This window comes from Babylonia areolata, chromosome 7 (genome assembly GCF_041734735.1).
Source record: "Babylonia areolata isolate BAREFJ2019XMU chromosome 7, ASM4173473v1, whole genome shotgun sequence".
Classification (NCBI taxonomy): Eukaryota; Metazoa; Mollusca; class Gastropoda; order Neogastropoda; family Buccinidae; genus Babylonia; species Babylonia areolata.
Window position 1 is genome coordinate 43,931,063 of NC_134882.1, and position 13,598 is coordinate 43,944,660.

At 41.9% G+C, this 13,598-nt stretch overlaps 1 protein-coding gene across 3 annotated transcripts; it reads left to right on the top strand.

Annotated features, from left to right (window-relative positions):
- The first annotated feature begins 918 nt into the window (after window positions 1-918).
- LOC143284277 (lysosomal Pro-X carboxypeptidase-like) lies at window positions 919-12,871 on the top strand. Of its 3 annotated transcripts, XM_076590968.1 has the most exons (10): window positions 919-1,056; window positions 1,202-1,397; window positions 3,096-3,236; window positions 5,016-5,117; window positions 5,754-5,935; window positions 7,625-7,776; window positions 8,297-8,469; window positions 9,121-9,282; window positions 10,585-10,775; window positions 11,615-12,871. In XM_076590968.1, the coding sequence occupies exons 2-10, from the start codon at window positions 1,209-1,211 to the stop codon at window positions 11,811-11,813; spliced, it is 1,491 nt and encodes a 496-aa protein (XP_076447083.1). In that variant the 5' UTR covers window positions 919-1,056; window positions 1,202-1,208; the 3' UTR covers window positions 11,814-12,871. The 3 variants fall into 3 exon arrangements, with proteins under 3 accessions (XP_076447083.1, XP_076447084.1, XP_076447085.1); XM_076590969.1 differs by lacking the exon at window positions 919-1,056 and having other exon boundaries at window positions 1,209-1,397; window positions 3,096-3,240; XM_076590970.1 differs by lacking the exon at window positions 919-1,056 and having other exon boundaries at window positions 1,289-1,397; window positions 3,025-3,240.
- Window positions 12,872-13,598: the final 727 nt, after the last annotated feature.

Here is a 13,598-nt window from a genome sequence, read left to right on the forward strand (position 1 = left end):
TCACATGCCTTTCTTCCCCAGGCAGATGATAATCCATATTGTTTTGTTGAAATAGCTTTAATTTTCCATATTCCAGTCTTGAGAATTACATGTCCCCCCTTCAGGATCACCAGAAAATAATTCTGTAATAGTTGTGCAGCAGGTGTATGATGGCCTACTTTGCTGTTTATCAGTTCAAGTTTCATGTGATGAAAATGATGGCCTTCATTTGGAGTGAAGCAGCTGCCTTGACCTGCTTGCTCTTTACAGGTAGATAACAGGTGTAAATGGTTTAGTGACAGGCTTTTACGCTGCAGTGGAATGAATGGGCACTTTGTGCTGATTAGATAATGCAGTTGATAATGATGGCATTTCAATTAAAATTAATTTCACCTGGTTTTTTGTTGTTGGACGGTTGTACGTATATATCAATGCAGTCAGTTTCTGATAATCCAAAACAGAGAAAGAAAAAAATATGTTGCAATAACAAGCAGGCCATCAACCATGAGAACTGCATCAGAGAATGAACTGTGTGTGAAGGGTGTTTGCCTTGAGGATGACAGTCCTACAGGTGGGTGACAAAGTATAATGTTGATCAACAAACGTTTGTTGTCAGGCAACACAAGAAGTTTGTCATCTGAATGACTGGTGTACAAGCACTTTGGTTTGTCTCTGCACAAGATTCAGTGCTGTATGAGTACATTTATCATTATTATTATTATCAGCATTATCATCTGATAATACAGTTCCTGCTCTGTGTGTCGGTGGGTGTGTGGGTGTATGTAAACATGTCAATAATAGATGTGCACGTATGTGTGCATGTGAATGCAACCCAATATTCAGTTGTTATCTAACAAGAAATGGGCTTTTCGTTTATATAAATGCAAAGAATGCAATGGAGAGAGAAAAGCAAAGAGAGAGAGAGAATGAGAGAAATAACCAAGACACAGTCGACCTTGACCACAAAGTGAGATAACATTCCTGCACACCTGACCGAGACACTGATATATATATATTATACAGACAGTTCACACTCTCTTCGTGTCCTGGGCTCCGCTCCTTGCAGAAAGCACTGAGGTAAATACCAAGACCGGTAAAATATAAAAATATCAACAACAGTAGGCTCTTCGTTTCTTTAAAACGTATTATAAAAAAGCAGCAAATTGTCGCTATATATATATATATATATATATATCTGACCTGTACAAATCACTCCACACAGCGTCAACATGGTGGAAGGTGCAGCAACAATGTTGGCCGTGGTGACGGTACTGGTGCCAGTGTGTCTCCATTCTGCTGCTGCTGCTGCTGCTGCTGCTGCCTCAGTGCCCAGGAGGTTCCCTCCTTTGTACAACCCTGCTGTTCCCCATGCTCTGCCCGGCCAGTACAGCTACAAAACCATGTACATTACACAAAATGTGAGTCTCTTTCTACCTCTCCACGTGTGTGTGTGTGTGTGTTGGTCTGCCCGGCCAGTACAGCTTCAAAACCATGTACATCACACATAATGTGAGTCCTCATCTCCCTGTGTGTGTGTGTGTGTGTGTGTGTGTGTGTGTGTGTGTTGGTCTGCCCATCCAGTACAGCTACAAAACCATGTACATCACACATAATGTGAGTCCTCATCTCCCTGTGTGTGTGTGTGTGTGAGTGTGTGTGTGAGTGTGTGCGTGTGTGTGTTGGTCTGCCCGGCCAGTACAGCTTCAAAACCATGTACATCACACAAAATGTGAGTCCTCATCTCCCTCTGTGTGTGTGTGTCAGTGTGTGTGTGTGTGTGTGTGTGTGTGTGTGTGTGTTGGTCTGCCCATCCAGTACAGCTACAAAACATGTGCGAGCGTGTGTGTGTGTGCGTGCTTGCACGCGCGCGTATGTGTGTGTTTCTCATTAAAACTTGGATTGAAGGCCCACATTGTGATGTGATATTTTACAAAGAGTCATTATTTATTATAAATCACTCCTCCCCCTCCCTCCCTGCCCCCCAGCAACTCCCCCCCCCCCCCTCCCCCAACTTATATTATTGTCACAAAGCAAAGTCTTTGCGTTTGTGTGTGTATATCAACGCATGGCAGTTGCACACAATATGCATCAAACAGACATGTTGATCGTCTGCTATGATTGTGACATGACCACTGGCGTGAACAGAAAGAGCATCTCTCTGATGTTGTCATAGTCAGAGTGAACACACCATTGAGATGATATGTAAAAATAGCAGTATTTGGTTGACCCACACTTTTTCATCACGTCACCAGTAGGGCCAGGCAACACATGTAAAATGTAGTAGGCAATCAAATGATTTTGTTGCTGGCATTGTATTGCATTGTATTGTATCGCATTGTATTGCATTGTATTGTTTCGCATTGCATTGTATGGTATTATATTGCATTACATTTTTCCACTACCGATTTCTCCGTGCCACACCCGGCCTCCTTTCATTTGTATCTGCAAATGTAAGTGCTTTCCTATCCAAGTAGATTTTACAACAGAATTTTGCTCCGGACAATCCCCTCTTTTTTTTTTTGCCATGGGTTCTTCTACGAGTGCTAAGTGCATGCTCCACACTGGACCTCAGTTTATGGTCTTTTCTGAATGACTAGCATCCAGACCAGCACTCAAGGTCACGGTCTAGTGAAGGAGGAGAACATACTGGCGCGTGTAGGGTTCGATCCCCGTGCGGTCAGATTCTCTCGCTACCTAGGCAGACGCCTTTCTGCAAGGCCACCACTCCACTGTCCGTTGTTGTTATTATTATTATTTTTTATTTTATTATTATTATTATTACTACTACCTTTTTTTATAATTATTATTTATTTATTTATTTGTGTAAGCTTATCTATTATCTATTCACCTTTTTTTTTTACATTATAATTATTATTTCTTTATTTATTTGTGTAAGCTTATCTATTATTTATTCACCTTTTTTTTTCTTCTGTTTTCTTTTTTTTTTTTCCCCTCAAGGCCTCACTAAGCGCGTTGGGTTACGCTGCTGGTCAGGCATCTGCTTGGCAGATGTGGTGTAGCGTATATGCATTTGTCCGAACGCAGTGACGCCTCCTTGAGCTACTGAAACTGAAACTGAAACTGTCCGTAGACCTCAGCCAGCCTGGTTGTGGCAGGTGGACCATTTCGGTTTTGAGAATGAACGGACGTTCCAGCAACGCTACTTGGTGGCTGACCAGTTCTGGAATGACGATGGCGGTCCCGTCCTCTTCTTCACTGGGGGAGAAGGGGACATCACCTGGTTCTGCAACAACACTGTCGGTGCTTCTTCTTCTTCTTCTTTTTTTTTTTTATTTCATTTTTTGTTGGCCAGTATTTCACCTGTTCAGGTGTACTTGGTTTGGGTTTTTGTTTTGTTTATTTTTCATCTACTTTTTCAAAAGATCATGACATCACAGACGGAAAGCAAGATAGATAGATTGGTATATATAATAACCATAGGTATATAAGATAGATAGAATAGAATAGAATATGTCTTTATTACCAAGTGTACCGGGGTCACAAGGAATATGGGGGGGGGGGGGGGAGGATAGTACATAACAAGGTACGAACATAAATCGAAAATCATACATAAACACAGATACAGTAGAAATTAGGACACATACAAGTGCATATCAATCTAAAAACGTGTACATACTCACACATGCACGCACTGCACACACACACACACACACACACACACACTCTCTCTCTCTCTCTCTCTGTATCTATGAATGAATCTCAATCCTCTTTACAGTCTATCTATTACGGAGTTCCTCAAGGTTCAATTCTTGGTCCAATATTGTTTTCTGTTTATATAAATGATTTGCCTCTATTTATTAATGCATTATGTGAGATGTTTGCAGACGATACAACAATACATACAAATCACACTACAATAGACAAAGTGCACTATGCTCTGCAACAAAGCATTAATGATATAGTTAGATGGTCCAATTTAAATCACATGCGTCTCCATCCAAAAAAAACGAAATGTCTCATACTCACCACCAGACAGAAACGCCAAAATTTTTCACACAACCTTCCACCCTTTTCCATTAATGGTCATCCAATAGAAGAAGTTGATAATCATAAAATTATTGGAGTCACCATTGATAACAACTTATCTTGGTCCAGTCATATTATGTCATTATGCAAAACCCTATCCAAAAAGATTTATCAGCTTTCCAGAATTAAACATTTTCTTGATTTGCATTGTAGAAAATTATTCTTTTTTGCTTATATTGAATCACATATTAACTATGTGTCAACACTCTGGGATTCAGCTAGCGATAATATACTAAAACCTTTACTAAGTCTGCATAGACGAGCTCTTAAATTAATCCTTCTGAAATCTTCATCACTGACTGCTGACGACTACAGACATTTAGATATTCTTCCCCTAAAGCTTAAACTTGAATACAACAAAGCAGTTTTTATTTTTAAAATCATGTCTAATTATGCTCCATCTTTGATATATAGATTTCCCACCACGCTAGTCCGCCAGACCAACACGATTAAGATCCCCATTCCAAGAGTAGATCTGTTTAAATCCAGTCTCATTTATTCAGGAGGCTGTTTATGGAACAATATTTCATCCAATCTTAATGTTCAGAAAAGCATTCAAGAATTCAAAAAACATTACCATACACACCTTATGGACAATTATGTCAACAATCCTATACTTTGTGGATGTTTTGATTCATTTTCATTTTCCATTTGCCCTGAGGGCTGGATGAAAAAAAGCACATGTATGCTTATTCCACTTCCCTCAATAAAAAAAAACTTCGTTCGTTCGTTCGTTCTCTCTCTCTCTCACACACACACACACACACACACACGTTTGAACAGAAGCCGCATATTACATGTGGATGGGGTTGATGACTAGATCTTCAGGCAGATGGTAGTTGATATATAGACAGGTATATAATAATCATAGTTATAATTTTTATAATAATCACTCGTAGAATACTGGGGTAATACAGGTATTTTGATGTATTTTTCACTTGCTGTAAATGTTTCTTACATCGCAGTGAATGGTTCATATGTTTGTTCAGGGTTTTCTGTGGGAGAGCGCCCCTGAGTTCAAAGCTCTGCTGGTGTTTGCTGAACATCGGTACTATGGAGAGTCTTTGCCGTATGGTCCTGAATCCTTTGCTGTATGATTGATTTGCCACATGATATCACTGTTCTGTCCGTCTGTGAATCTGTCTTGCTGTCTTGTTACATGATACATATGTCAGTGTGCATGAGAGAGAGAGAGAGAGAGAGAGAGAGAGAGAGAGATGTATATACTATATATTGGTATATTTGCTTATTGCACTGTGTCAGTTATGCGTAGTATTTTCGTTTCCTCACATGGATGTTCATTTTTTTTTTTTTTCAGTGTTTTCTGTTCCATCTTCCCCTCTTCCTACATCTCTGTCTGTCTGTATTTCTACCTGTCTTAGTGTCTATTATCTTTCGTCGCACACTGGCCATACATTAGGCTTTGGGGACATATGTGTCTTTTCTTTTTGTAGACTTTTTTTGTGCTTAGGCTTCACGTGGAGCATGTGGATTGCCGCGTGTGGAGAACTCCTACTGAGCTCAGTTTATACCATTATAGCTATGGACGTTTGTTGTTGCTGTTGTTTAAACTGTTGTGTTGTCTTCCCAGCTCAGTCTCCAAACTCCACGTGTTTTTCCCACTGCAGAATTCTCCAGTGCTCAAAACTACCAGACGGTTGAATTTTACTTGTTTCGTCTTCTCTCTTTCCATCTGACCCCCCCCCCCCCCTCCCCCCCCCAACCAGAATTCTTCAATGCTCAACTATCTGACGGCGGAGCAGGCCATGGGGGACTTTGCCAGTCTGATACAGTCTGTCCGGCAGACCATTCCAGGTGCTGTCCACAGTCAGGTGATCACCGTTGGGGGATCCTATGGGGGCGTGCTGGCTGCCTGGATGAGGCTGAAGTACCCCAACCTGGTTCTCGGGTAGGCTATGGGCACGAACTCACACACACACACACACACACACACACACACACACACACACACACAGATTATATATATATATATATATATATATATATATATATATATACAATATATACACACACACACACACAGAGATTATATATATATATAATCTGTGTGTGTGTGTGTGTGTGTGTGTGTGTGTGTGTGTGTGTGTGTGTGCATCAGTCACGGACATAAATAGAATATTGATAAGTTCGTGGACTGCATGCATGATGTGTACTTGTGTGGAGACAAATGTTCAGTCAGGAAGTTAAAAGTCCGTTGCATGACATTGCACTGCACACCCAGCATTGCATCGTGTGTTACGATATGTGTGGCATTGTTTTGCAGTGATTCACTGTTGTGCTCACACCTATTCCATTGTGTTAAACTGGTTTGCATTATAGTTTCAGCGGTTTCAAAGAAATCACTGTCAAAGCGGTGTGCTACGCCACATCTGCTGTTGAAGAAAAAGGAAGAAAAAGAAGAAGACAAGACAAGACAAGACAAATTCTTTATTTTCGAGGATAATAGATAAGCACTGGCGCACTTTTTTTTCATCCAGTCCCCGCCCTGAAACAGGGTCAACACTACACTGGTAATACTACATTATATATGTCATTGTATGCACTACACAATGCTACTTAAAGTCATAGAATGAGAATGCTATACTACATAAAGGCATAAGCATGGTAAAAATAAAACACACACACACACACACACGCACACAGGCACACACATACACACACGCACACGCACACACACACACACACACACACACACAGGCACAAGCATGGTATTAATAATCAACAAAGGAAAAAAAAAAAAGAAGAAGAAGGAGAAGAAGCAGAAGTAACAAAGGAAGCAGAAGCCTTACCTTCACATAAAACCCACTGTGCCGATCAGGCCTTGAGAGCCTTTTCCCTTGCATTGCGTTGCATCGTGTCACATTGCTTTGCCCTGAGCTGTTCGCACTGCTCTCATCTGCGAGTGAGACTGATGCACTGCTGCAGTGCACACCAGTGCAAGTCACTGCACTACGCTTTGAGAAACTGTAGGCTTACACAGCAAACTCCTGCCCTCAGTTTCAGTTTCAATTGAACTACTGCGTGGCATGGCAAATCCATATACGCTATGCCACATCTGCAAGGCAGATGCCTGACCAGCAGCATAACCCCAGCAACGCGCATAGCCTTGAGTGCATGTATAATTATGTATTTGTGTACAGATCAGAGTATACTGATTTCTCTTACAGCATTTTGCCAGAGGAAAACATTGTCGTTGCCATGGGTTATTCAGTGTGCCAAGAGCGTGTTGCGCACGGGATCTCGGTTTATCGTCTCATCCGAATAACTACACAATCAGTTTTTTTTTTCTTCTTCTCCTTCTTCGTTCGTGGGCTGCAACTCCCACATTCATTCGTATATACACGAGTGGGCTTTTACGTGCATGACCGTTTTTACCCCGCCATGTAGGCAGCCATACTACGTTTTCGGGGGTAGATACTCAGGTTTGATTTTCCAGTCAAACTTGGGAGAAAAGGTGAGAGCGGGATTCGAACCCAGACTGACCCTCAGGGACTCTGTGTATTGGCAGACGAGTGTCTTAACCACTCTGCCACCTTGGTTCCTTCTATCCTCAAAGTCAATGCACGCACGGTTTCAGAGCGCTGGCGTCCTCAGCCCCACTGTGGCAGTTTACGGGGCTGGGTGACTGCGGCACGTTCTATGCCACAGTGGACACTGCCTTCCTCTCCGCCTCACAGTACTGTGTCGACAATCTCGCTGACATTTGGTACACCCTGGATACTTACTGGCGTAAGATCTTCACTTGTTTGGCTCTATGTGTGTGTGTGTGTGTGTGTGTGTGTGTGTGTGTGTGAGGGTGGGGGAGGGTGTGTGTGTGTGTGTTGTGTGTTTGTTATGTACGCATGTGGTTGTGTATGTATGTATCTGTGTGTGTGTGTGTGTGGTGTGTTTGTTGTGTACGTATGTGTGTGTGTGTGTGTGTGTGTGTGTGTGTGCATTTGGATTATTCTTATGATCACTGTTGAAATTATATTGTTTGTGTGTGTTTATGCATGTATGTGAGTGTGTATGCATTTGATTATTCTTACGATTAGTAACGACACTGTATTGTTTAAGCAATGCGAGATACGACAACAAATGCCCTATGATTCAGGTATCATGTATCATTGTGATCAGAATAACTCTCTTTATTTTTGGTATAAAATTTCATGCCACTACAAATATGCCACATCACGGCACTTGCAACCATCAGTAATACCTCTATTCCATCTACAGGTGTCTGTCTGTTTTTGTTGTTTGTTTTCTTCAGCAGGGAATTTGGATTTTCTGACGGAAGCGTTCGGCCTGTGTAAGCCTGTGGAGAACAAGTATGACCTGTCTGACATGTTGGACTGGGTGTCTGTGGTCCTTGGGAACCTGGCCATGGTGGATTACCCCTACCCCGCCAGCTTTCTGCAGCCGCTACCTGCATGGCCCGTACAGGTAGATTGCAGGTGTTACAGGTTGTTACCCCTACCTTTCTGCAGCCGCTACCTGCATGGCCCGTACAGGTAGATTGCAGGTGTTACAGGTTGTTACCCCTACCTTTCTGCAGCCGCTACCTGCATGGCCCGTACAGGTAGATTGCAGGTGTTACAGGTTGTTACCCCTACCCAGCTACCTTTTTTGCAGACACTACCTGCATGGCCTGTACTGGTAGATTGCAGGTGTTACAGGTTGTTCTGTTGACCACATAGCATTTCTCTCTATCTCAAACACGTGCCCATACACAAAGAAGTACTTGCACACAAACACAACATATATGCTCTCTCTATCTCTGTGTGTGTGTGTGTGTGTGTGTGTGTGTGTGTGTGTGTGTAAACACAATTGAGGGTCAGGAGAAACCAGGAAAGTTAGTTTTAAAAAAATACTATTAATCTCAACTGGTTTGGACTGTTCCACCCCAGGCAATAAACTGATAAAAAATGAAATAAAGCAAGAAAGAATATATCTTATGTTACGCGTCAAGCTGTGATGACATTGATTACACTGATGAACTAGCTAGATTTTTAAACGACAACATCAAAGAGTATTGCGCTCACATAATGCCTCTTCAAGATCTCAAATCCGCTGTGTCTGTCTCTCTTGTCTCAGGAATTCTGCAAGCCCCTTTCTGTACCCCTGCAAGGTGACAACCTGACCTTAGCCGTAGCGAAAGGCATCAAGATGTACTTCAACTACACAGGGCAGGCAGACTGCATCGACATGAGCCAGACAGCCACACACTTTCGAGGAGCTGAAGGCTGGCACTATCAGGTCAGTGGACAGTCTGATACGTCCCCTTCAGTGCCGGGGGGAGAAACAGTAGAAAGTGGTGTTTCAAGTCATGAAACAATATTCAAAATAATCAGCCTAAAACTGAGAAAATGGTCTGGAGATATACCACTCTAGATAAACTGTGTGAATTCTCAGCCTTCCAGAGTTATTTTCCTTTTGATAACGTCATCAGTGACATCACAATGCATGCACGTGACACGTGCTATAACACTCAAGGGATTTTAAGTGTGCGGAGTCATATTCATTGTGGCATGGAATAGCAAACCAACATTCACATGTGTATATGAGAAGAATATAGATGCCAGCTTGAGAACAACTGATACATCAATATCAAACCAACATTCTTGTGTGTATAATTATGTGTGTGTATCAATTCAATCAACAGTCCTAAGTGTGTGGTCATATTTATTGTGGCATGGAATAGCAAACCAACATTCACATGTGTATTATGGGAAGACAATAGATGCCAGCTTGAGAACAACTGATACATCAATATCAAACCAGAACTCTTGTGTGAGAGAGAAGTGGTCCTTTGACATTTGGCTGTTTGCAATGCTATACATAAAAAAATATTTTGATTGATACACAGCTTATTTCTGGGTACTTCAAAATAATATTTTGATTGATACACAGCTTATTTCTAGGTACTTCACTCAAGCTTGTATAGTGGCAATGTCCAACTATGACCTTCAGAACAGCAGAGGAGGCTACTGCTGTATTGACTTTCTGGGCTAGAATTTGATCATAGCAAGAGTGCCTTGCCCAAGTTACATCCTCACTATCTCGGCCAATAGGGCTTGAGGACAGTCAACACTGGGATGGTTCCCAAAGGCCAACAAGCCCCCAAAGGCTTCAGAAAAAAAATCCAATCATGCATCGTAGTTTGAGAGTCATGGTACTTTACAAAAGAGTAAGCTGTAAATGAGTTCCCATTGGAGTTGAGAAACCGTTGATAATGCAGTTCTCACTGCTGATGTTAATTATACAGTTCTCACTGCTGATGTTAATCATACAGTTCTCACTGCTGATGTTAATCATACAGTTCTCACTGCTGATGTTAATCATACAGTTCTCACTGCTGATGCTAATCATACAGTTCTCACAGCTGATGTTAATCATACAGTTCTCACTGCTGATGCTAATCATACAGTTCTCACTGCTGATGTTAATCATACAGTTCTCACAGCTGCTGGCCCAGTGAAGCTTTTGCCAGTCTCTAATAATAAGCCACCACAGTCAAGCTTTATACAGCCACAAAAGCAGGCAAATCATTCTTTGCAGACATGCACAGAGATGGTGATGCCAGTGTGCTCCAACAATTCCAAGATCATCTTCAACATTGACTGGGACTTCCAGCGCCAGAAGCTGGCAGCAGACTGCAAGTACAAGTGGGGCGTCACGCCCAGAGATGACTGGGTGCCACTCCACTTCTGGGGCAAGGACATCCTGTCTGCTTCCAACATCATCTTCAGGTGATTCACTGTTTGTTTACTGATGGATGGCAAAACCAGGAAACATTCTTTGTCTTTCTGTTTATAACTGTTGTTGTTGTTATATTGGTGTTATTGTCACTGCTGTTGAAAATAGATTTCTTAAAAAATATAATCTGGAGCACGATGTATCCAGACTGTTCCACACACACTATTCAGGTGATTCATTGTTCGTTCACTGATGGATGTCAAATCCGGGAAACATTCTTTGTCCTTCTGTTTATAATTGTTGTTGTTGTTATATTGGTGCTGTTATTACTGCTGTTGAAAATAGATTTCTTAAAAAACACAATCTGGAGCACGTTGTAGCCTATCCAGACTGTTCCACACACACTTTTTTATTTATTTTTTTTCATACAGAATATGTGATGCCATGGACACTGCAAGAATTTTGTTCTGTGCAATCGTAGGCAACCAAAAAATTCATCTTCATCTCCTTCCGTTCCGTTAACTCTGCAAAGAAGAGTCCTCAGGGTGGCTGCATGTTCACCAGACAGTCCCTCCACGTCTTTCAGTTGTGTTATTACATATATTTTCCATTAACTCACTCAGTACGGCCAGTCCTCTCTTCTCCTCTACACAGACCCCTCGGATGTCCAGTGGGTGTCTGAATGACCCAACCTTTAGCTTCCGTCGTCAGAATTGTGGTATTCTTTGTCAACATTCACCTCTTCAGTATAAGAGCCTTCCGCTTGCAATATTTTGATGATGGTAATTGGGGTGAAACGCTGTTAACGTCGCCTCTTTCGTCGTTCGTATGGAGAGAGTTAAAACAAAAAAAGACATTGATAACAATACGATTTTGTTGTGATGACTGACAGTAACGGCATGCTGGACCCCTGGTCAGGTGGAGGGGTGCTGGAGTCCCTCTCTCCCTCCCTCATCGCCATCAACATTCCCCGTGCTGCTCAACACCTGGACCTGAGAGCCCAACACCCTGCTGACCCTCCCGAGGTGCAAGCTGCTCGTCAGCGAGAGAAAAACATCATGAAAAACTGGCTCTACGGAATCGGGCATTAATCGGGGCTTGTGTGTGTGTATGTGGGTTTTTTTGTTTTTTGTTGTTGTTTTTTTTTGGGGGGGGTGTTTATGTGTAGTGTTGGGTTTGTGAATATTTTGTTTGTGCTTTCATAACTGTCAGATTGTATATTTGTCGCATATCTGTTGTTAATGCGTGTGTGTGTGTGTTTACACTATTTTGTTCACTCATTTATTTATTTATTTTATCATTGTTGCGATTCATATCATTTATATCCTTTTTTGTGTCATGTATTTTTTATTTCAATTTTTATTTTATATTTATTATTTTAATTTATCAAATCATTATATAAATGACTGATCTATTCATTTACTTTTTGTATCTTACTTTACTTCACTTCTGTTTATTTTCCCTCAAGGCCTAAGTGCGTTGCGTTATGCTGATGGTCCGTCTTTTAGCAGATGTGGTGTAGCGGACTTGCTTGAATGCAGTGACGCTTCCTTGAGTAACTGCACTGGACTGAACTGAGCTCAGAATAAAGATTGGCTGAACCAAACCAGGTACTAACCAATCAAGAAGCTCAAAAGAAAGATTGGTTTGCCATGCATGAACCAATCAGTGAGCTAAAAAGATAGACTGGCTGAACCAGACCAGGACTCATTGACCAATCAATGAGCTCGAAAGTGCTGAGCAGAATTGGTGGATAATCACGAAGAGTATCACTTTTCTTAAGTAAAAATATGTTCCGTACAATAATTTGTTATTTATGAAGACGATATCTTTTCTTACATTTACTCTGTAGTATATACAAATGAAAGAGTTGCGGAGTCTTGCATTTGTATTTCATTTTGGAGAAAGACAAGCTATTTGGCTACTTCATTCTGTGTGTGTGTGTTGTTTTGTGTTTTTTGTTGTTGTTGTCGTTTGGTTTTTTTTGTTTTGTTTTTTTTGGATAGGCATCATGTAACATTTATGGAGAGTGGTAGCATCTCTTATTGAAAAAAAATCATAGTGGTGACTGTTTATTTGTTCATTCTTGTCCATTATGTTTCTCCATTGACACAATACAATACAATACAATACAACCGTGGGGCTCATTGTGTTCATTACTGTGCAGCTCCATGTTTTCTCTCTGAGTCAGACTTCTTTGCGTATGTCACAAATGATGCAGACATCTGTCAGTTTCTTGAAGTTAGTGCTTTCAACAACAGCAGATAGTCAAGACCTGTACACATTATCAACAGTTCACACGATACAAAATAAACACACGCTGACCGAAAGATATGTCCATGTGACTTTGACCTTCATGCAAACTGACATGAAAGTGTCGAGGGTGAGACGCTGCCTGGGACATTCCCCGCGGTGAATCATACCACTGACCACTTTAAAATCTTCAGCCTACATGTGATGTAAGGCAGTGATCATCATTGGTGAGGTTTTCATTGATCAGCTCCCAGTCTATCCCAGTTCTTCATCCTTCCCTGCTATCTAACCCTCACACCACTCCTGCCCCTCCACCGCCCCCCCAACCCCCTCCCCCCAAAAAAAAAACACAACATAAACCTGCAACATTCTATCTCACACCCCACCATCACCCATTACACACCACACACACTTACTTTGCCCCTCATGCCCGCCTACATCCTACCCGTTCCCCTTCCCTCCCATGCCCACATCACCCCCCCCCCTCCCCCATCACACACATGTGCTTACTTTGCCACCCCTGCCACCACCCCCACACCTCTATGCACCCTGATTCCCCTTTCATCCCATCCCCACACCCCTATCCTCCACCATCCTACAACACACACACACACACACACACA